The 22,778-nt window shown below is 49.2% G+C and overlaps 1 protein-coding gene across 3 annotated transcripts in view; it reads right to left on the bottom strand.

Moving 5' to 3' along the window:
• The window catches only part of DAAM1 (dishevelled associated activator of morphogenesis 1), a 98,826-nt gene that overhangs the window by 50,292 nt on the left and 25,756 nt on the right, over positions 1-22,778 (bottom strand). For all 3 annotated transcript variants that reach the window (XM_056346837.1, XM_056346839.1, XM_056346838.1), the window contains exon 3: positions 8,077-8,300. In XM_056346837.1, the coding sequence (XP_056202812.1) occupies positions 8,077-8,259 (183 nt within the window). In that variant the 5' untranslated portion in view covers positions 8,260-8,300. The remainder of the gene's footprint in view (positions 1-8,076; positions 8,301-22,778) is intronic.

The following is a 22,778-nucleotide window of genomic DNA, read 5'->3' as shown; positions in this document are numbered from 1 at the left end:
GCAGGGAAAGCTCCTCTATCTGCAACATTTATTTAGGCAATTACAATTCTCATTGCATGCAGATTTATCTCAGTTTTGAGGTTTTCTCTTTTAACTAGGAAGGTAGTGAATGAAGTCTTCTATTTTTAGTATTAGTAATAAAAATACCGCCTCCTCAGCACACATCTTTTCAGTCATAGTATTCTGAGAACTTAAAAATAACCCCTCAGTATATTTTTATCTGTGTATTTATCACTGTATATTTTTAATTTACCCATGACAACCCGTAGCTGGAAACTATGGAACACAAAATCAACTATTCATATTTCTTAATGAAGAAGCATACCAGAAGTATAGAAGATTTTATTAATTTTGCCTTTATCATGTAATGAATTTTTTGAATAAAGGAAATTGCTCACAGCAAGGGAATGAGCAGCAGCAGCAAGGAATAACTGTGAGCACTTCAAAGTGCTTATGCTTAGTCAGCCTCCTCCCACACTGCATGTTTAGTCCCAGACTGGAATAGAAAAGGCCCCAATCCCCTCTGCTCTGCAGCTTTCAGTTACTGACCTGAAAGCATGGGACAGAGGTAAATAAAATATGTATTCCTTTCTTCTTCTGCTGGAAAGATTATGGCCATCAATAGCTGATTTAGCTCTTCAATAAACTCAAGCTGTAGCTGGTTCATGTTCCCATCAGTTCAAACACCTAACTGAGGCAGACAGCATGTAATGTTTTAATGTTATTTAATTTAATTCATCATTTTAACAGGCTAAAGATTTTAAAGGTGTTCATATTCCAATACTAGTACATTTTAAAAGACAAGTATCCTCTTATGTTTCTCAGTCTTTTTTGTTGTAATATGTAAGTATTACCGCATATATACTTTTTAAAATTTACTTACTGAGTTCGACCTTCTGTGACCTTTTCACCAACATCATCTGGAAAACCTTTCTCCCATTTTAATTAACACTGGGTACTTTTCCAGCCCGAGTTATTGATCTATGCAGTTTTACCCTGAAAAGCACTCTTAGATCTAGAAGCCCTACAGGCAGATTGCCAGCATCCTTTTTCCATGCAATTGTACATAAACCTTGAAAACAAAAAAAATAAGATGTCGTGGTCCATTATTTACTACTGTGATAGCTAAAATGGATTAAATCTAATCAACCACAGCTGGGCATGACTTCACTTTGGTGGATGCACCTCCTACCGCAATAAAGCACAGAGCTGGCAAATAAATAAGGTGTCAAATGTGGATTTCCCACCTATTTACAGACCCAAAGAAGCAGCTCCCTTTTCAATCAGTTTTTAGATACCACCTGCAATGCTGGCATCCCTGAGAGCTGCTGTAGTTGGAAGTCAAGCCAACAGGTCAAGTGTTGGCTTCAGATGTACTCTGCCTGACAAGGATGCTCACTGCAGGAAAGCTGTGCATGGTTGGTCTGGGACTAAACTGCTCCAAGGCTTCCCCAGATAATGCCCTGGGAGGGGCTTCGAAAAGGGGCTGGACAGGAATTAGGGGCTGCAAAGCCCTATGCCAACTTGATCCAACATTTACCACTCTGTGTGTGGGACCCAAAGCATGCAGCTGTGGGAAGCAGGAGCCAGCTACAGCCTGATGCTGGTGGGCAACATAAGATGGCAATGGACTCCTTGCATACCCATAGCTTGGGTGGGACGAGTGCTCCTCGTTTCCCCACAACCCTGGCTTTAGTCACACCTGGCATCCTAAAATAATTTTTAAGAACTTAACCAGATGCAAAGCAGAGGCGCACCCTGTGAGGAATCAATTTCTGACCAAGGTTTGACATGCAGCAAAATGCCTAGTGCAAGCAGGCATCAGCTGGGCTTGTAGGTGTTGGGTGTCATGGGGGAAGGGAAGCTGATCCCCGTAAATAACACTATTGATTTGAATACTGGAGCTGATGGGGATTAGGAGCACTGGGCACTCAGGCAGGATCCTGCCTAGAGGGTTGCAGAAAGGCTCAGCTGCCAAAACCTGACCTTGGTCACGCTCGCAGGCTGAGGAGCAGCAGACTGCCAGTGACAGATACTACCGTGGTACAAACAGCTTTCACTTGCATCTGCAAATGGCTGAGGCAGGCACGGGCTGTTCCCAGCAGGAACGCTTCCTGTGAAGTTAGTGATGAAGCACAACCCACATGCTGCTCAATCCTGCCCCTGACTCCAGCAACATCACCCAACCACCCAGCAATCGGGAAGGAGAAGACCACTGCTGGAGCAGATTCCCCATCCAATGAGGCCAGTACCCTCCATGGCGACCCATGCCAGAAACACTTGGAGCCAGTGCAAGCCAAAAACCTAAATGCCCCAATTAAGGTCACCGATGCGTTACCGAATGAGCTGCCCAGGCATCTCCCAGGGATGTGGCCTCTTCTTTTACGAAGTGCAAAGTGGAAAGCATTTAGCAGGTAGACCGTATAATTTTTCCACTTCAGCTGTACTTCTCCTGGAAACAAAGGGGTTTCTTATGTGCTCTCTGCCTTTGGCTGGGGGTTCACATTGTGCTATAACATGGCTCCTTTTTAAAATTATGGGTTGGGAACAGCATGGTTTTTGGGCAAGCCTCCATGCTAGTTTGTAGCTGTAACAGATATTGCAATTACACGAATGCTTCAGCTGAAATATAGTGTTCCTCAGTGGATTACTTCATTCAGGTCTGCGGAACGTGTGTAGGCAGAAAATCCTTATTCTCCCGCCAACTAGGTGTGTGATTTCTATATCAGACTCTTACCTATCAAAACATACATTTAAGAGATTATCTGTGAGGGTGTAATGCCATGAGGTGACAAAAACAAGCGCCGTGAGCAGTGGGATGGGAGGGGAGTGTGGCAGGTCAGAGTTGTTCTCATCTAATGAGCAGAACCTGGGCAGCCCAGCAAAAAAGTCCTTTGTGCTGTACATGGTTCCCTGCAGAGTGAATTTAAAAGCAGCTACTACTGAACCACTCGGTTTTCCTCCTTAAAAGTGATTCATAAGCTGGGGGAGCTTGGTCTTGGGAGACTGGTAGGATGGGGTTAGCAGCCCCCATGCGGAGTGTCTGGCCCTGAATAGGCTCTGCAGAAAGGGGTGTTTTGCCCAGGACACAAGGGCTACTGCAATCGTATTGTTTTCTGGGTATCAACCATGTGCTCTTCTTTGCAGATAGAGAGGAAAATGGCTTTGGCCACTGTCTAGTGGTTCTCAAAATCCTGATGTCCTTAGCGCTGCAAAGACCAGGCAGCAAAAAATGACAGCTGACCTGCAAGCATGAAATGCAAAGCTTGGCTTTGCAGCTGATCCCTCAGCTGTTACTTAAAAACCATGTTGTTTTGCAAGTCCCAAAATCTCATACTTTCTCCTTATTGGATTAAGAATCTGGAGGAAAGCACATTACTTAAGTTCCTAAGTAAAACTGGATATCACTAGCACCAAGTTCCCAACCTGGCACTGCTATTAACACATAACAGCACTCACACTGACTGCACCACTGCTTGCTTCTTGCATAGGGGTTGTCCTCCGCTCCCTGTTCGAGCAACTTATAAAATAGCAATCATCCCAGGATGTGAAGAGGGCAGGAAGGCATGGCTCTGCAGGACAGTTATGCATGGAGCATCTTACCCAAGCACCTCACATCATGAGCCACAGACCGATAGCCCACCATGAAGCATTTCAAAGGTAACAGAATTAATCTCCATGACAGGGGATGCTTTCTCCTAACAGATAACATCCAAAGAGCGGCTCTGATGAAATGCATAGATGTCCCAAGTACAGCAAAAACAAATGCTGTGATAAATCTTGTAAGCTGCCAGAAACGTTTTTTTTGTTCCCCAAGCTCCTGAGTTTCCACTACTTCATAAAGCAGCAGGGAGGGATGGAGCAGCCTTCTGTGTTGCAGGGGGGAAGGCATAAAGCCCAGCACTTTGGAGACTCTGTGTGTGTATCTCCCCTCCAGCAGCTCCCTCTGAAGGCAGTCACTAACACCGTGCAACTTCAGCGGGCAAGGGTCTGCACCCATCCTGAGCCTGGGGGGCTGGGGACACTGCACATCCACTTGCTTCCCAGCATCACCTCCCCAGGTCTCCAAAATCTTGTTAGCTGATGGAGCCTGGGTGGAGGGATCCAGGGAAGGTTACCTGCTCTGGTTTCATAGGCTAAAAGTGGACTGCTACACATCACAAGGCAAGATGTAGGGCTAGATGGAGGCTGCTCAGATTTCTTCTGCATCGCTAACAAGTCCGAGGTGAAAAGTCTGAGAAGCCCCATCAGAAGCAGTAACTGGATTTCCTCAAAGCCCAGGTATTTGGCAGGACAAGCCTCGAGGGGTGGCTGGGGCAGCATCTCCTCCAAGCCCATTCCTCTGCTGGCAGGGATACAGGCTGGGAGCAAGGTGCAGCACCAGAGGCAAGCAACACCACATCGGATCCAGCAGCTCCTCCAAGCACATCCAGGAGGTCGAGGAATTGCCAAAGCATTGCTCTCACACTGCCAGGACAGAGATGCCACTGAGATCTGCCCCACCGCGAAGAGAGCCAGCAAGGGGTCCTGGGTCATGCTGGAGCTCCCGCTGCCCTCTCCAGACCAAGCCATTCAGTCCCCCTGTGCCTCCACCCCCCTGCCCAGCATGTCCCACGGGGCCAATGCACAGCACCACACACAGAGCGTTTCATTACAAACCTCAGAGTGACAAGGAGTGTTAAGCAGATATAAAGCACATCAGTCATTTACCCATCTGGTGGGAAGTCTAGTTGCTGGCAGAAAATAGAGAGGATTGTTATGGCAAGATCTACCATATGGCACCATTATGTGGAGCTTTGTGAGTGCTTTCTCTGAGCGTGCAAGCAAGATTTCAGCCTTTGAAGAAACGCTGTATTGTTAGCCTGGATATGCAGGAGCCTCTTGAAAGAAGCTGTGGCAGATGGCACAGCTTTGTTCTCTTGCTTCGCAGGCAGCTCATGCAGCCCCAGATATTCCCCCTCGCTGGGGCTGAGCAGCCCCACGGCTCAGCAATCCTCCTGATGTGTCCTACGGGAGGACCAATGGCTCCTGAAACACGATGGATGTTGCCTGGCAGGTACCACCCCATGGCACGAGCCCCAGGAAGCTAACACCACCGACCCGAGCTGGCAAGATGCACCGATGGTGATGCAAGGAAAGCTGCACGAAACCATAAAGCCTTGTCCCAGCCAAGGAAGCTGCAAATCAGTAAATCTTGCTCAAATAACCCCGCTTTTGTTTGCGCCTCTCTGCCAGCACCTGTTCCTCCCTGGGTGGCTGAGCCTGGCCGGAGCCCCGGCAGGACAGCGCACAAAGAAAAGCCTTTCAGACAGGGCTGGTGCCCGCTTGAGCGACATCCCAACAATACCCTGACGAAAACCCATTCAGCCCAGGCGGGGGGAAAGGAAGGGAAAGGAAGGAGGTTCCTCTGGGAGGAAGCAGTGACCAGGCATTGACCACAACAACAATATCTGCATCTGCCCTGAGCCAGGCAAAAAGCCCCTGCCTGCCGCGTACCACTGGCTGGGACAGGGCACACCATCCCTGCAGCCCGGGATGGAAATCAGGCTTTTCTTAAGGAAAATTGCTCCTGTTTGTGCCAAGACAAAAAAAAAAAAAAAAAAAAAAACCACAACAAACCACACCATACCCTGTTTCCCTGTTGCTCCTCCTCAGAAACACTTGTGCAACCACAGATAAAAACCCTAACTATTTTAGTTAAAATCCAAAATAAAGCAGACCATAAAACAGCAACCAGGAAAGGAGACTGAGCCTTTAACTGATCCTGGAGTCACAGCTGCTCCGTGTCCCTCTGCAGCCCAGGCCCTTGTCCTCTGCTGCTGGCGCGGGACAATCACCAATTTCTCACGCTACAGATGTTTCCTGACTCAGCCGAACAAGCACATTTAAAAACACCTGAAGCTTGGAGAATATCTGCGGGATGGCTCCAAAAAGAAACAGGTTTTGCCCTTTGATGTACACAGCACACTGGCATCTGCAGAGCAGGGACTCAGATGGATTGCTGGTCTCTGTGGAAGAATTGTCCACCCCAGTGATCAAACGCACTGCTGCAACGTCCCCAAAGCCACCACCCATCCCAAACCTGAAATCTGCCCACTCCCGTCATTCCGAGTCCCTGATGGGAACGAACGGGGCAGAAAAGTCACTATTAAGCTACAAGAGAAGAACTGGCCTAGGACCAAGCTGGGCTGGCAAAGCCTCCAGATCCACTGCAACCCCTCTGACTTCCCTCAACGCAACCCACTGAGACAGCCGAGGGCTTTGGAGGGAGCCTTGGACTCACGGCGTGGGTACCAGCCATCCCACCCCGGACGGTCAAGCGTGACAGGCCGGGTGGCATCAGGCTCCCGCAGGCGTAAAAATCAGCCCAGTGCCTCTGAGTGCTTTCTCTGTCTCTCTTCCAAACGTTACACAGTGGGTTTATACAGAAACAGTGGGACACTTTCCAAACCATTTCACTAATGCTGAAATTTAACACCCGACACCAACAGGTTACTGAGAGCAAGAAGGAGCTGTTGTAATGGGGGGGCTGCAACTCGAGTCCCCTGAACGGGAATCTGCTCTCTCCTGCCCGGGGCAGAGCTCAGCCTCTCCCTCCCCAGCACACCCCACCTGGGTCCAGATCTGCCTGACAGGTTTTTTGGGGAGCCAGGGTGTTGCAGCTGCTTGCATGGGAGCACGGTGGGCACCTGCTGTCCCCCCTCCCAATATGACTTCAGTCCCCTGGGAGCCAGCACAGCTCCTGCTGCCAGTGTGCACTGGAGCAGCAGCTGCCTCCGGAGCCTTATTCTCATCCATGGCTGGGGGAAAAAATCCAAAATCTTGGCAGCATGGAGAAAGTGATGGAGAGCAGAAGGGCCACACCAGGGCATGCCCTGGGCCCAAGTGTTCCCTGTGAGCGCCGCTGGGCTCCTGCCTCACTGCACAGCGAGTTCCCTGCAGCACAGTCCCTGCACAAAGCGTCTGGCTGAATTTGGGGCAGATGCTTTGAAAATCCTGGGCTGAGATGAGGTGCTGCAGGCTTGGTGAGGTTTCAGTGCATGAGCCACCTTCAGCCTGGCTGGCAATGCTGAGCAGTACTGCAGCAAACCTTTGGCTAGGGAACAGAGAGAGTTTTCCATGGGCAAGAATTTCCCCAGGAAAATCTGATTTGGCCAAGTTATCAGCAGAGAAAAATGTGGAACAGAGGCAGTCACTCCACCTGAACAAACCCAGCCCAACTGGCAGTGTTTTGCAGGACAGCTGCAAGAAAAGTCCTGCTGCAAGCACGGCTCATCCCCACTGTGCTGTGTCAGGTGTCCCAGTCTGTCACACGTCTCATCCCACCCGTGGCAAAGGACATCTGGGCAACACCAGCTCTCGTAATAAAGCCATGAGCTCTCCTCTACCAAGCAGCCCAGCTCACCACAACCACGCTGCCTGGCATCTAACAGATGTGCTATACCACGAGGTGTGACTGACCAGCGTCACAACTCCCAGCTCCCTCTATGCATCAAAGCACCGTAGAGGAACCCATTTCACTGCTGAATCAACTCAGAGTGCAGCACTCTGGGTCCATCCAAACCACCACACCAAAATGTTTTCAGTTACAGGAAATTTTTTGGCTTTTTTTTTTAAAAAAAAAAAAAAAAAAAAATCCATGTTTCCCAACGTTTTGGTACCGAGGGATAAAGAAACCGTATCCTGACTCTCCATGTTTCAATTTAGCCCACAGCCAAGGATTTCTGTGAAGCGGAGTGCCCAGCAAGTACAGTCACTTTGCACCTACAGGGGACAACCTGCTTTACCAGCTTGGACACCCCTGCACACCACAGAGGTGCACAAAGCCAGACCAGCCACCAGCCCCTGCTCTAAGAAATCAAGGCTTTCTAACGGGAAAGAAACCACCCCAAACCAGCAGGACTTCAGGGAAGAGCAGACCTCAGGTTCAGTGCAGAACTGCTCCCAACAGCAGCCCCTGATGCTTCCTTCACAGTAAAGCTTGTCTGAAAACTCAAAACCACGTCTGGGGAGACTAGGAAGATGAGGAAAAAAGTGGTGGGGAGGGGAATAAAAATAAAAAGCATCCTAACTTACCACCAGCTCAGTGAACATGACGTCCAGCTCCTCCACCGGTGGCATGGGCAGCGCAGGCTCCATTGTCTGCAGGGCAAAGCTGCTGTCATTCCGCAGCCGGTATGTGATCTCGGGGTGGTCACTGCTGCGAAAGCAGCAGAAGATGAAGGAGATCCCCCGACCGCTCCTCTTCCTTGGGGCCATGGCCAAATTCCTCTGTGTCCCTCCCTCCTGGGTACTAGATCCTGAGGGGAAGAGAAGAGAGGAGGCTTGAGCAGCTGCCCCGCAGTGCTGTGCTCCCATCCCACGAAGGGGAGGAGGAATCAAAACCACCCACGCGCTCAGTACGGAGGGGAAGAGCGGAGACAGTTTATGTGCCAAATATTTCTGCTCAGATTTGACGTTTACAGTCCTGGCAACCTTGACGACCATGCAAATTAAAAAGATTAATTTGCTTTGCCTTGTGCCAAAGTGGGCAGCAGCAGGAGGATGCACCGCCGACCCTGTGGGGAGAGGGGTCCCAGACCCCATCACTGTTGAAAAATCCAGATAATCCCAGCTAACCTCCTTGTGCCATGGCAGCCAGGCCAGCCCCCTTCCCAATGTGGCCAGGGTTATGGCAAATTTGGGAGGCTGCTGTCAGGAACAGCTGGATGGGCTTGGGGCCACCAGGTATATGGTCCCCAGCATGGGTGACTTGGTACTCAAAGACCTCACATGGCTCAGGATGACCCAAGCCACAGACAGCAGCAGACCTGAGAAAATATTGTATATTCTCCCCCAGCTCCTAAACATGTCCCTAAACACCTACTGGCAACTGCCAGTTGGGCAGCTCTTTTTCACGGGACATTTTACTTGGCTTTAATGAGATAAACCCTACTTGAAATTCCAGTAAATATTTACAAGACACTACTGCAGCTGATAAAAAGCACACGTTGCTGGTAGCTCAGACTTTCCTATGCAGTGCTTATGTTGGGCATCGCTTGCACCAGTGGTCACTTGGGTTTTGCTGATTTCTAAAACTCAGGTTGGGATCAAAGCTCAGACATGTGTCCTGCCTGACCGGTAACAACAAGGACCAGGCAAATACTACCCCAAAATTGGGACTGTCAAGTCAACGATACAAGAGGAGGGCCACCTATGAGGAATGAGGACAGTGGAGAAACACCCTAACGAGAAAAATCAACCAGCAAAGTAGAGAATTTTTAAAAAGCCTAAATATTTGTCTTATAAAGCCACACACCCACACATTTTACCTCTGCAGAACAAGACGCCGAGATGTTAAGAGACAGGACAAACAGTCAAGATTAATGCAGAAGGGTGAAATACAGATGACTCAGATTTATTAACAAAGCTATGAAGAGACTTGGGGAAAAAGGGTCAGCACTGGGAGAGGAGTCTGATCTCCCTGGAGCCAGCCACTCGCCTCCAACTACGGATTTATATGCCCAAGTAAACAGCTGCTGAGCCCCACGGAGAGCCAGCGCTGGAGGCAGGTTGGGGGCAGGCCCGTGGTTGGACCCTGCACCACTGTTTGCACGGTAAATGTTGCCCTCCCAGAACAGGGACCCTGCAGAAAACTCAGGCTCTACCCACATTACTTTTAACAGCGGATCTGATCCTTAAAATCAATGGCGTGTTTTAAGCATGTGGTGTAATCATCTGCTGAACCACAAATGATGGGAAACAGCTACTGGGTCTTCACACAGGATAATCCCAGGACTGCTCTGCGCCCAGTCCAGACAGTCCCCCTTCCTGAAGGGCCACAAATCTCATTTCACATTTAGCATCTTGGATGTAGAAAAATGCAGCCACTGGAGGAATTTCAGCTGCCATGAAAGCTCTCTCATCACGGCTCCCCAGCAGCCAGCACCGCAGCAAATCCATTAGCAGCCTGCTGGCCTCCCCTCAGTGTTAGGAGGGGTTTGGGACCTGCTCAGGAACTTCTTTGCTAAAGGAGGGAGGCAGACAAAAAAACTAAAGGCACACAGACCTCTGTTCCCTCCAACATAGAACAAAACATTGCAGGCTTGGGTTTTGAAGAGTCATGAAAAACAGGACACAGTGAGATGCTGGTGGCTGCCCAGGACTTTGTGCCTGCACAGCTCAGTCCCAACCTGCACGTCCTCAGCTGTACAAAGTTTGGTCACTTGCTCATTCCCAGTCCACGGGTACAGCCACGCCGTGCCCAGAGCAGGGCCTGATCCTGTTCCTGCAGCTGGTCTGGAGCAAACAGACACATCTTCCTCTTCCATGGGTGTTTTCCATCCCCTTGTCAACACCACACGAAGCTTGTCTTTGAAACCTGCTGCTACGTACAAGCTCTGACTTGGGCTTGCAAAAATGTGCAGAAAGCTTTTATCAGAACACCACCTGCTCTTCAGAGATACACACTCCTGACAATGTTTTATGAGGAGTGTGAATGACAGATCAAAAGGCAAGGTTTTATTTTTGGTTTTAAAGCAGACAGTCATGTAGCAACCAAGACAAGTATTTTTGAGCTGCTTCCAGCTCTAGAGCTATTGAGGTTCTTCATTTTCATCTATAAACAATTAAAAAACCCAAACCACCCTATAGTGTAGGCTGAGTGGGCTGTAGGTTATTAGCAACCAAGACTAAAACAAGTTAAAGAGAGAATATGTTAGCTACCAGGCAAATAGCATTCAACCCTCAGAAGGCCAATGAATATTCATTGATATGATGGATCAAAATCAAAACATGGCTCCCTGGCAGGTTGTTGGGAGGTGCAGACAGCGCAGATTGCATAGTCAGAACAAAGTGCATCTACGCAGCCTTCTCCTTCCCTGTAAATCCTACAGAAATTGGTTGTTGAAGGAGAAAAGGCAACAGCCCCTGGCAACCTGGAGGCTTGCATATTAAGGAGAGCAGAAGGGACCAGTTCCACGCAGCATCACATGTTAAATGTCCTGCTCCCACCTCCCATTTATAACTTTAAGCACTAATCAGATCAATAAATTTAAGTCAGGTTGTGATCTAATGGTGCCTTCTGGCCTTTACTATTGAGCAGGCCAGAATAAATTAAGCTTAATTGCCCCTTTATGTACAGAGCCAGGGAAGACAGGACGGGAAGGGTCACTGAGGGAACTTCTAGCCAAACCTCAAATCCCAAGGCAGGACTGATGGAGCTGAATCATTCCCAAACAACTTTGCTGTCACAGAAACAAGGGTGGAAATGCATATGATGGGCTCAGCCTAGAAGCCCGGGGAGATGAGGATGATGATAAGGAGAGAAGGCCCATACATGCCACCAGGACCAACTGGGGTCCCCATGCAGGACAGAGGCCATGGGCTGCAGCTCAGCGATGCATGGGGAGACAAGTTTGTTGTTTTCCCCAGCCCTAAAAAAAAAGCATCAAGACTACATCGCCCTGAGCAGTGCTTAAATGAAATCAGTCATTAGGAGAAAATTGGACCCCGGTGTCGCTTCCGCCTTTGCTTTAAGGAAAGGAGAGCAGCAATTACCGCTTGCATACTCAACAGCCTCCCCGGCAAGCTAAATTAGCCTGCGTGGAGCAACACGCTGCCAAAGCCTGTCTGTGACCGATGCCCCAACAAGCTGGTTTAAAGCCAGCACCAGTATTGCAGCATTGCGGTCTGCAGTCTAAAAATACCAGCAAGGGTACAAAGACATGCAAAGGAGCATGCACGCTCCCCTCACACCCGCCTCCAAACCCACCCAGAAGCTAGGAGCTAAATCCTCAAATATGAGTATTAGTGTGTTGTTTTTCTGGCTCCTCTCCCATCCCCTCCCCAAACAAGGATGCAAGATCCTGAGCGAGCTCTTTCTCAATGGGGAGCTTTATTTCGGTGCACTGCACAAGGGGGGAGTATTTTTGTGCAAGTGCAGTAATGCTCACTGACAGTCTCTGCCGAGCCCTGACCAATTTCAGCGTCCTGGGCCACGCCAAGCTTTGCCTCCCCCCACCCCACAGAGTTTCGGCACAGCCAGGAACATTCCCAACCAATGGAAATTTTTTTATTCTCTTCCATTGCTGCAAAGTGATGTCCTTGGCTGGCGCCTGGCCTTGGCAGGCAGCTTTGGAAGATGCTGTCACCCCCACCAAGTGCTAGAGCTGGGTGTCCTGAACCACTGTTTACAGCACACAGAAGACAGAAATTTGGCATCCCACACATGGCAACCTATGCTTGTCCCATCCCACTACCAAGCCATGGTGCATCCTCCCTCTGGCACTGCACCCCATGCATGTAACATCCAGCGCAGGGTGCAGTGCTGGGGTGCACGTCAGACCCATTAAAAACCTTGCATAATTTTTTTTAAAAAAAACAATTCTAGGTTATTTTCCTCCCACTGCAACTCATGTCCGACCTCCACAGCAATAAAAACTGATGCTCCCACAGCAATTTTCAGACGAGCCGTACATTTGAGGCGTTCCCCCAAAAGCGTCAAAGCCTTCCCTGGATGTGTTTTGATTTTTCACCTTGCAGACCCAAAAGGGCCAGCACCCTCCTTGGCTTCACTCACTAATCTGACCTCTTCTGGGGTTTGGTCCTGATTGCGAGCTCTCCAAAACATGTGTGCACTGCTCTGCCCATCTGATCATTTCTTGATTTCTCAGAAGCGAGAAGTGCTGCTCTACTTCACATTTGCACGAAAGCTGGTGCAAAGAAACACCTTTTAATGAGGGGGATCCAAGAATTATTCAATTTAAAACACAAAAACTTTGAAATTGAGTCCTTGTGTGGATGAAAAGCTCAGAAACAGGACTGCCTTCCCCTAAGCAGAAGCCACCTTTCCTCCAACACAAAAGCCCAGAGAACCTGAGCCCATCACCAGCACCTCCAGCATGGACCCTGCGCTGAGCACAGTCCTGGCATCCTTGGCATGGCCATTCCTGCTTAAAGCAACCAGGATGATTTTTTTGGCCACAAGCTCCCACGCTGGTTTCAAAAAATCCCTTTCTCCAGTGTAAAGCTGTTTTCAGGCACAGGCTGCACAGGAGGGGGAATGTTTGTGTCTGGTGGAAATCCATGCGTATCGATAGGAGGGGAAAAAAACCCAACACACTCAGCTAAAAGGCTTTAAACTGTTTGACTGTTGCCTTTTTCCCCTCTATCCACCCGTGAAACAGCAGCTGCAAAAGGGGATAGGGACAGGACCCTTCCTGTGATGCTGCAGGAAGATCAGCTGCCAGGAGGAGCCTGACTCATTGCTAAATCACAAGAGCCATAATTCTCAGTGTAAGCAAATCTCGGAGACTTGGGTTTCATGGATTTATAAATACATCCGCCAAATCCTGAATTACCCCCAGGTCCTCCTTCCTCTTCCCAGAAATCCTGTTATACTCCATGAACCCAACAAAGAATGTTTTGCATCTCCAAACCTTGTTCAGGCTGCCTGGTACCTGAGGGCCACCGGCACAGTGTCCCTGATGCCAGCAGGAGCTGGCTGTGCTCACAGGCTCTCGGCTCGCTCCCGGAAAGCCCCATCTGCCAGTACTGTCAAAAACCCAACACCTGCCTAAAATGTGTCACCTCCTCTTTGTATTCTTTCCTTTTATTTTGGCATTTGTCACAACCTGAAGCATACATCTGGACCTGCTGTCTCGCAAGAAAACAGTTTGCTCAAGGGCAAACGAGCTTCAGGGGCTCAATGGTGAAATCCAGGGTGCAGCAAAAAAAAAAAAGCAAACCTGCTTATTCACAGAGTCAGTAAACACTTGTATGCTCACCAGTGAGGAAAAAACCCCCCAGTTTCACAGATTTGTAATGCACCAGAAAAAGCCCTCCTTTTTCCATCTAAACAAAATCTACTGCAAGAAGCAAAAGTACTGGAAAGACTTTTTTTGTACATGTCTGCACAGGGCTCCCATCTGGAGGTGTTGATGGTGCTACTCAGGGAAAAGAGCAATAACCTCCATCGCACTGCAAGAATATCACGGCCTGGCTTACAAGTCATCTCTCCAGCACACAAGTGAGCTCCCTGCCAAGGGAAGCACACATGCTGTTGACTCTGCAATCCAGTTTTCAGGGGGAAGAGCGTGGCGCACAGCAGGGTGAGACAGGATCTGTCTTAACACTCTCCAACTGAAATCAATCCTCAGAGCAGCGCCGCTCGGTTTGGCAAGCCAGCAAAAATCTGGAGCAGGGGATGGCTGCCGGTGTGTTACAGGACCATGTCTGTCCCAGTGTGTGGACATAAACTTGGGTCCAAGGAGAAGATGCTGAGGGCTTGCAGCACCCATCCTCTGTGGTGGGAGCTGCCCCAAGGATTACACAGCCCTTTACCCCTCTGCAGTTGCAGAGACCAGCATAGCTCAGTACACAGATGAATCTGACCAGGGAAGACCACGCTGGAGCAAAATTTTGTTTAGTTTTTGAGGATTAAACCACAAACCTTGCTGGAAGTTTCCCAGGCAGCCAGACAGCAAGTGGCACATAACACCAAAGGAGGTTACAAGTTCTCCACTAAAAGGGTAAACTTAATCGGTGACGAGCTGAGCGCCGGCGCCAGATCCTCTACACTGCTACAGACCACTTCTTAGGGTAACTCCAGCAGATCAGCTCAGACAAATGCCATTTATTTCAGGAACAAGGACAACAAGCATGGAACTGCATACAAGACCCAGTTTGGGAGCCTATATATATATATTTCTTAATGCTCACTAGGGTGCTCAACGACCCAATTCTACAGACACATGTGCCTTCTTTCCAGCAGCCAGGTGGATTTGTGGGCCTTCTTTTGCAGAAGCAAACCAAAAAGCAGGGTACCTTGGTGGCAGGAGGCAGTAAGAGTTTTCAAGTCACATATTGTTCCCTTAAATGCCCTGAATGATTGGCATCTGGAAACCCAGGCACAAGACTTGCTGGAGGTGGGTTAAGCCCAGGAGACTTCCCAGGAAGGTGGAGGGAGGCTCTCCAGGAAGGATGCTGGAGCATCCCCCTGCCCTCCCTGTGCCCCAGCCTGCCTTCAAAAGGCAGCACAGAAAAATCCGGCAGAAAGGAAAGGCGGTGCGAGGGGCCATCCCTCCTGGTGCTCACCTCACCCAGCTCTTGTTTTGGGCTGGCAGCTGCTGGCACTGCATTGTGGTGGGGCTCAAAGGGGCAGAAACAGTCCTTTCAGAGCCAAGGTCACGTGCAGAGAGGGATTAGCACTGACCTGGAGCTCCTCTGCAAGGCTGTGGGCTTTCAGGAAAGACCCCCACAAAAGTCATCCTTTGCCATTTGAACCTGGTCTCTCAAAGAGCCTTTGCGGGCATCCAGGCTGGGTGGCACAAGACCTTGGCCAGGCAGCCCTCAAGGCCAAAACCACTTAAGAGAGGGATGCAAGACCCACAGGCAGCCCCGCCAAGCATCCCCCTCCATCCTCATCACCTGGCACAAGCACAAGCCAGCATCCAGCCCCTCTCCATTTCCATTGCTGGTTTTGGCCCCAGGTAGGGGAAAATGCACACGCAAAGTACAAAACGCCTCCAGGAGGCTGATAATACTGAGCTGCGAAGCCCACCCCAGTGTATCACAAGTTAGGTATAATTGCAGGAAGAGCAGCTTCAGTGATCAGAAGCCTTCCAAGATGTCAGGCACAGGGACCACCCCCAGCCCGGACTGGAAGGAGACCTCCCCCTCAATATTTCCCTCTCCATCTGAAAGGGTGTGGATTTAAGCCGGTTCAGTTCTGAGATCACTCCCAGCTCTGACTACTCCCTTTGACAATGCAAATTTTGTCAATAAAAACGCAACAGCCTGGCAATCGGGGAGAGAGCAGCTGTATTTCCCACTGGAGGAGGATATTTGTTTGCCAATTAGCCTTTTCCTAGAGAACAATAGTTCAACAAAACCCTTCCTTTATTTTAATTCCCCCTTTTTTTCTATTCCCCCAGCCTCAAGCCTTGCTCCTCCAATGAATATTTGGGCTCTGATTTAGATTTATGGTATGCAAAGCCTCACTGCTGAGCTTTCCATTTCACTGCTCCCCATTTCAGCAATAATCCCTGGGGTGAGACGGGCTCTCCAAGTGTAAAACCGAGGAGGAAGGCAGGCAGGTTTTTCCTCTCCTAAAGCCTCTTAATCTGGCTTCACAAACTGGAGTTTTCAAGTTGCTCAGCAGCAGATGCCTCCAGTCCATCAACACAGCAACTTCTGCCATGGGGCCACTACCATGGTAAGGCAATGAGGAGCTACCAGCTGAGTCCTGACAGGCTACTTTGGGGTTGTGTTTGGAGGTTTTTAGGATTATCCATCCTTAAAGTGAGGCTACTGGACCCACAGACACATGCAGCTTGTGGTGTGAAGCAAACTATTATTAATTTATTTTTTTTTAAATCAGAAATTGGGTGGAGACTGCTATAAATGCAAGTTCTTCCTAACAGGGACTCCGATGGGTAGATATCATTAAACTTCAAGATACCATTAAACTCCTAGTCCAGAAAGTGCCCAAAGCAAACAAAACACATTTGTCAGATCTCTCAGTGGGCCTACCCATTTGCAAGGCTGATTGCCCTTTAAAAAGATTTTTAAATCCTGATGTTAATCCAGAGTGATTTTTTCCCCCTAAAGTATGAACCTGGGGTTGAGAATTCCTTGATAAATATGTCTGATAGCAGAAATGGCCTGCTGGCCGCTCTCCTTCCAGCGCGACACTAATACCTCCCTGTGCTTCAGCAGATGAACACCCAAAAAAAAAAATAACGTATGTGAGCTTACATCAGGCACCATGCAATCCCAACAGCTCCACCACCATGCCTGCTCCCACCCCGCCCAAGAAAAAGCAGCAATTTTAAATCACATTACACTAAAGGACTATTTCATTTAAACACAATAAAGAAAAGCAAGTGAGACTAATTGGAAGGCTTGATATTTTTTTTTTTATGTGCATGTAATATGATGTAGCTTATGGCAAAAGCCTGGCTCTGAGCAGGATGGAGCTGCACCACCCCAAGCCACAGGACAGTGGGACTTGGGTTTCCCAGGAGAGCTGCTCAAACCCACCGCCTGAAGTTTGGAATATGCAGCTTAATGAAGGCATGCTGTTTTAATTGCCTAACTATCCAGCCTCCACTGACGGCAGGGAGCAAGGAAGGGCTCACTCTGAACTCAGCTGCCCCATCGCTGTTGGGGATGGACTGCAGGTCCCTCTTCCCCAGCAAGTGCATCCAGAAGGGAATGTCTGTCTAATGGAGATCCCAAGGGGATGCATTTAAAAAAAATCAAGAGAGGTTATTTTAATGCTTAATTCAGGGAAGTATCAGCATCAGCAGCATCAATACAAACCAAATTTAAACACACCGAGTACATGCACATTTCTTTTTTCCACATTGATTTAACCAGATCTGTTTTTCCCCAGACACTTTGAAGTCCAAACAAGCCATCTGTAGCATCCCTAATCGTTCAGCCATCCTTTCTGCCTCCATCTCTACAGGTTGCTTAAAAAATGAGCCTCCCCACCCCACTGGAGCAAATGTTCCAGTGAGGAAACCCCCCTCAAAGGTGCAATATCGCAGCAACAGTGGCCACCTACTCGTTAGGGCTATGTACAGAAATGGATTTCTCTTCTTTCCAGGTCTTCAAACTGCACCCGCCACAAATTGCAATGCAAGCTTCCCATCCCTGTAGATATTTATACAATAAGCTCTCTTTTCATTAAAAAAGAAAAAAAACCCAGCCTCACAATTGCAAAGAACTGCTTGAAAAAGTGACCCAAGGGGATCCTGAGAGGCTCAGACACTCAGAGAAGATAACTGTGTTTGAAATTTTTAATTTAATCTCATCAGCTGCAGGAGGCCAGTCTGGGTGTTCAGGTATTTGGGACTAGCCATGCTCCAAGCACACCCACAAGCACGGCTGTACCTTCCCTGCAGCCACCACTGGCACGACACCGGCTCAGCAAGCCACAACATCACCCACCTCTGTGCAGGTACAGGACCACGCTCTGCCCTCTCCCACCTGTCAGCACCCTCCTGCATGCCGACTGCTGCCTCATGGTTCAAAACCATCCCTTTGCTCACCTTCCTGAGCCTTTGAACCAGTCCTGCATGATCCTGGCCCTTTCCCAGCTGTGCTGGTTTTGGCTGGGATAGAGTTAATTTTCTTCACGCTAGCTAGTATGGGTCTATGCTTCAGATTTGTGCTGGAAGCAGTGTTGGTAATACAGGGATGTTTTAGTTGTTGCTGAGCAGTGCTTACACAAAGTCAAGGCCTCTTCTGCTTCTCACCCCACCCCACCAGCGAGCAGGCTGCGGGGCACAAGCTGGGAGGGGACACAGCCAGGACAGCTGACCCTGACTGACCAAAGGGATATTCCATGCCGTATGGCGTCATGCTCAGCACATAAAGCTGGGGATAAAGAAGAAGGATGTGGGGGGGATGCTCAGAGTGATGGTGTTTGTCTTCCCAAGTCACCGTTACATGTGATGGAGCCCTGCTGTCCTGGAGATAGCTGAGCACCTGCCTGCTGATGGGAAGTGGTTAATGAATTCCTTGTTTCACCTGTGTGTGCAGTTTTTCCTTTACCTATTAAACTGTCTTTATCTCAGCCCACATGTTTTGTCACTTTTCTGATTCTCTTCCCAACCCCACTGGGGGTGAGTGAGTGAGCAGCTGTGTGGGGCTCAGTCCCTGGCTGGGGTTAAACCCTGACACAAGCTCACAACTCCTTGCAGATGACTTCTTGCTTGGGGTTGGAGTCCACCGCTCTGGCCAGCAAAGTGATAGCACTTCTCCCCACTGACACCAGTCCAGTTTGCTTGCAATCCAATCAATTGAGAATTTCAACTCTTTGAGGGTTCCCGAGTCCTGGTGGTGGCAGGGTGTCACAGAGGTCTTCACATTTGCCACATCAGCAAGGCTTCATAGTACCACTGGTGGTCAGTGCCTTTGTGACATTCCTTCAAAGTTCACCTCCTTCCCTGGCTTCAGGGTGATGTATTTGACTGGCATCAGGTGTGCCCAGCTCTCCAGTGAGAAACTGTGTCCCCAACACCCAAAAACACCCCTCCCCCATTCCTTAAGCAGCTTTGACACTGACAAACCTCTAGCAGCAGAGGTGACAACTGAATTTGTTGATCAGAGCAGCTCGAGGCTGCAGCTTTCCATTAACCAGCTTGCCAGATCTTTCAACACTGCCCAGACACCACCACTGATAATGAAGTGGGGCCCAGCAGGTCTAACACAACTGGAAACCCAGTGAGCCGAGCCCTGCTCCTCGGTTTGTGCTTCCTTGTGCCCATGCCACAGGGGTCACAGACTGGCCAAGCAAAGGCTTCAGGTGGCGTGGGCCTCGTTGGGAACGTGGCATTCGTTGGGCACCTGACGTGGCTCAGCAGAGCTCTGACAACATAAAAGCAAAGCCAAGCCCCTGGCTTGGGGGCTGCAACAACATCACAGCATTTCTGCTGGGACACCCAAAGGTCCCTCAGCTCTGTGCTTTGCCATGAGGCAGAGGTCTCCATGTGAATGGGCTGGGTAAGGCTGTTTTCTTGGCACCAGCACATCCATCTCAACTCCCCCCTAAAATGGAAAAAGAACATCCAGAACCTCCAATATCCAGAACTTCCACTCCAAGCCCCTTCCTACAACAGAGAGCCTGCAGGTTTGCTGCCTAGCCACTGCCCAAAACCTTGAAAAACTTCCTCTGTGTCTAACTTCAGTAGCACATTGCTCCAAATTAACACTGCAGTTTGGATGGCCTAAACACACACTAATGAAATAACTCAAAGACAGAGTGACCCTGAGATCATCCACAATCTCATGGCTATCCACAGGGGAAGGAAATTAAATGGCTTTTGGATAACAAATCTTTCCAGCATTTTCCAGCACGAGACCTGTAACAATGCAGCAAAAGCCTGAAGAAGCTGCGAGTTGGATTTACATACCCGAGAACTCCAGATTCACTCCAGTACCACCAGAGGTGCAACGGGGAAAACACCCCGAAGTAACCCTCTACAGATAAAAAAACTTTCAAAACCACATTAATGCAGGTTTTTAGAGATGGCAAGAGCTATCCATCCTCACTGACTGCAACACCAGCCTTGAGAGCAGGAGGAGGGGAGAAAAAGCATCTTTCAGGCAATCACAGGCATTTTTTGCCCAGCTGAGTGCCTCGTGGGGAAAGCAACTCAAGCATCAACAGGAGCACTTGAAGCACGCCAGCACTTTCTAAATTCACTTTCAGTAGATTTACCAACATGTCATATGGAAAAGGAATGCGTGCTATGCAAATCCAGCTCCAGACTGCTCACTGCCTAATCTAGCTTTAGATTCAAATGCTTATTACCATGGCGTCTAATCAGGTAATGCATAATAGACAGGTTTAGTTTGGGTTCCCAGTACTTCAGCTGTGTTCTTACTAAGACACCAAATGGAGGGGGGGGGGGGGGGGGGGGGAGAAAAAGAAAAAGAAAAAACCCTACACTGAAAAGAATTCAAGCTCTGGTGGAAAGCAGGGACCAAAACCAGGCATGGAAAAAAGTATTGACACCTACCAGTAAAAGCCAGGCCGACATACAAACATTTGGCAGCTCACCAAGAACACAATGAATGTTGAGTCCTGTTTGCGCCCCACGGTATCCCTGCAGGGAAGTAGGTGGTTGGTCTTCCAGGGTCTCTCCCTTCCCCACCATGAGACATAAGGTGATTTAAGGATCTCACATACCCATGTAGGACCCATCTACCAGCAGCTCGCTCCCAGGAGCACAGAGCACAGCTGGTCACACCGTAACCTCCAGACAACCTTATGGATGCTCTGGGCACCCATGCCAGGACCTCCAGAGCCTGGGTAACATGTGCCAACCAGGAGCTATTTGCTGGTTTGGGGAGGAAGAGATTCCCTTACTGCATCAGGGTCTGCAGCAGGACATGGGGACCATGAGAATGTCATTCCTGGAGGCCACCACCTTTCTGTTCAATGGTACCAGCCACACAGCAGGGCTCACTCCACAGCCAAGGTCATCTCTGCCCTTACCTGCAGCAGGCAAGGCGATTCGTTTCACTTTTAAGTTTCTCAAATACGGTCATCTGTCCAAGCCATATGTCACCCCGGTACCTCCAGGATACAACCCAGATGACAACCTCTTACCTCCACCACACAGCTACAACTCGGCCACTGTGCACCAGAAGTAACCTGGGGCAGGGACACAGGACCTGCCACTCAGGCTTGACAGGTTCTCCTCTCCACCTGCTGCTCATCTGCCATGCTAAGCTTTCCTGCAATGGAAGATGGTGAGGTTCTCAACACCATCGTCCTGCTCCCACCGTCAGGATGCCAATTCCCAGGAGCTTGTCCTCCCCTGCCTCTGCAACGCCAAATGGCACCTGGACTCGCAACCAGTTCCAGCAGAGTCAAGACATGCAAGTATTGCTATCAGCCTCTGAAGACCTTACAAGACTGTGCTGACCCTGCTATGCTAGAGAAACCGCACTCTGTGGGGTAAGCAGCACGAGGAATACCAACACTAACAAAGAGGAGATTTCCCTCTGTGAACCTAAGAAATATAAGCCAAGTTTATATTAAGGCTGCAGGATGTACTTACATTTATTAGGCATCAGAGAATTCACATAGGCGAACATCCCCCCCTGCAACACCTACATGTCTGTGCACAGCCCTGCTGCGTGGGCTCTCTGGTGTCTCGTAACATGGTAAATCCAACTAAAGCACTCTTTATGGCTTGGATGTTCATAACATTTATGTGTATTCCCTGATGTCTAGTACAGGCTGAGTTTTCATTGCATCCCTTCTCTTAATAAAAAGCCTCCACAACACCCTTTTAACCCAATGCCTGTTTTGACAAAACTTGCAGCAGCTCCACGTATATGAGATTAAAATCAACCTGGCAGAAAGTACAAAACCAGCCAACGGACTTGATGAATTCTCAGTGATGGGGGAGGAGGAGTAGATGGACAGACCAACTTTAAAGCTTCCTTTCATTAGCAAACTAAGCAAAAATCATAGGTTAACTTTCAATGATGCACGCTGTTACTGAGGTAAGTGAGGCGGCTGATATTCTGCCTCTCAGGCACATATGCTCTATGCTTCATCATTTACTGAATGAATATTCAAATGCTTTGAAAGAGGAAGGAAAACAATCCCAAAGAAACCGGAGGTTGCAGCTTGCAGTGTTTTCATAAGCCTGTTCAAAGGCCAAGCCAGATTTACCAGTGCCTGTGCTGCTGCCTGGCTGTGTGAGCAGCCGGCCAGGTTCTCCCTCCAGTCTGCACCTCCCCAGCTCACAGCAGTGCCTGGAGCTGGTCTGGGGGCCTTTTTTCCTCGCTCCTGAAGCTAAAATGACAACAGGGATGGTTAAACGAGGTGGAGAGACACCCACCCACCCCCACTTCCCATTCAGCCAAACCCACAGCAGAGAGGGAAGAAACCCTTTGTGAAACTCCCTGCCCAAGGATGGACATGGGTGGAGGTGTTAGCAGGGCTAGTCCTTCCCAGCACCGAAGGAGCCACGCAGATAGTATTTACCTGGCCACAGGGACTAAATACCCCATCAAAGTCATACTCATTTGCGAGCCAAAAGAGAGAGTTCACATTCCGGTATTTACGGCCACTACTGCTTCTGGAGCTCTGTCTACAATGGTCCCCAAGACAGGGTCATTCCCAGTGATGACTATGAAGAGGTCCTTCAGCCCACTCTGGCATGGGGACTCAGGAATAGTTCACACACATATATTTCCAAGGGAAAAAAATACATCAAAGCCTCAGAAGCTGAATTTCTGGAGCTGTGGATAACATGCATGCGAAG

This window comes from Falco biarmicus, chromosome 7 (genome assembly GCF_023638135.1).
Source record: "Falco biarmicus isolate bFalBia1 chromosome 7, bFalBia1.pri, whole genome shotgun sequence".
Taxonomy (NCBI): Eukaryota; Metazoa; Chordata; class Aves; order Falconiformes; family Falconidae; genus Falco; species Falco biarmicus.
This window is presented reverse-complemented; position numbering and strand designations above follow the sequence as displayed.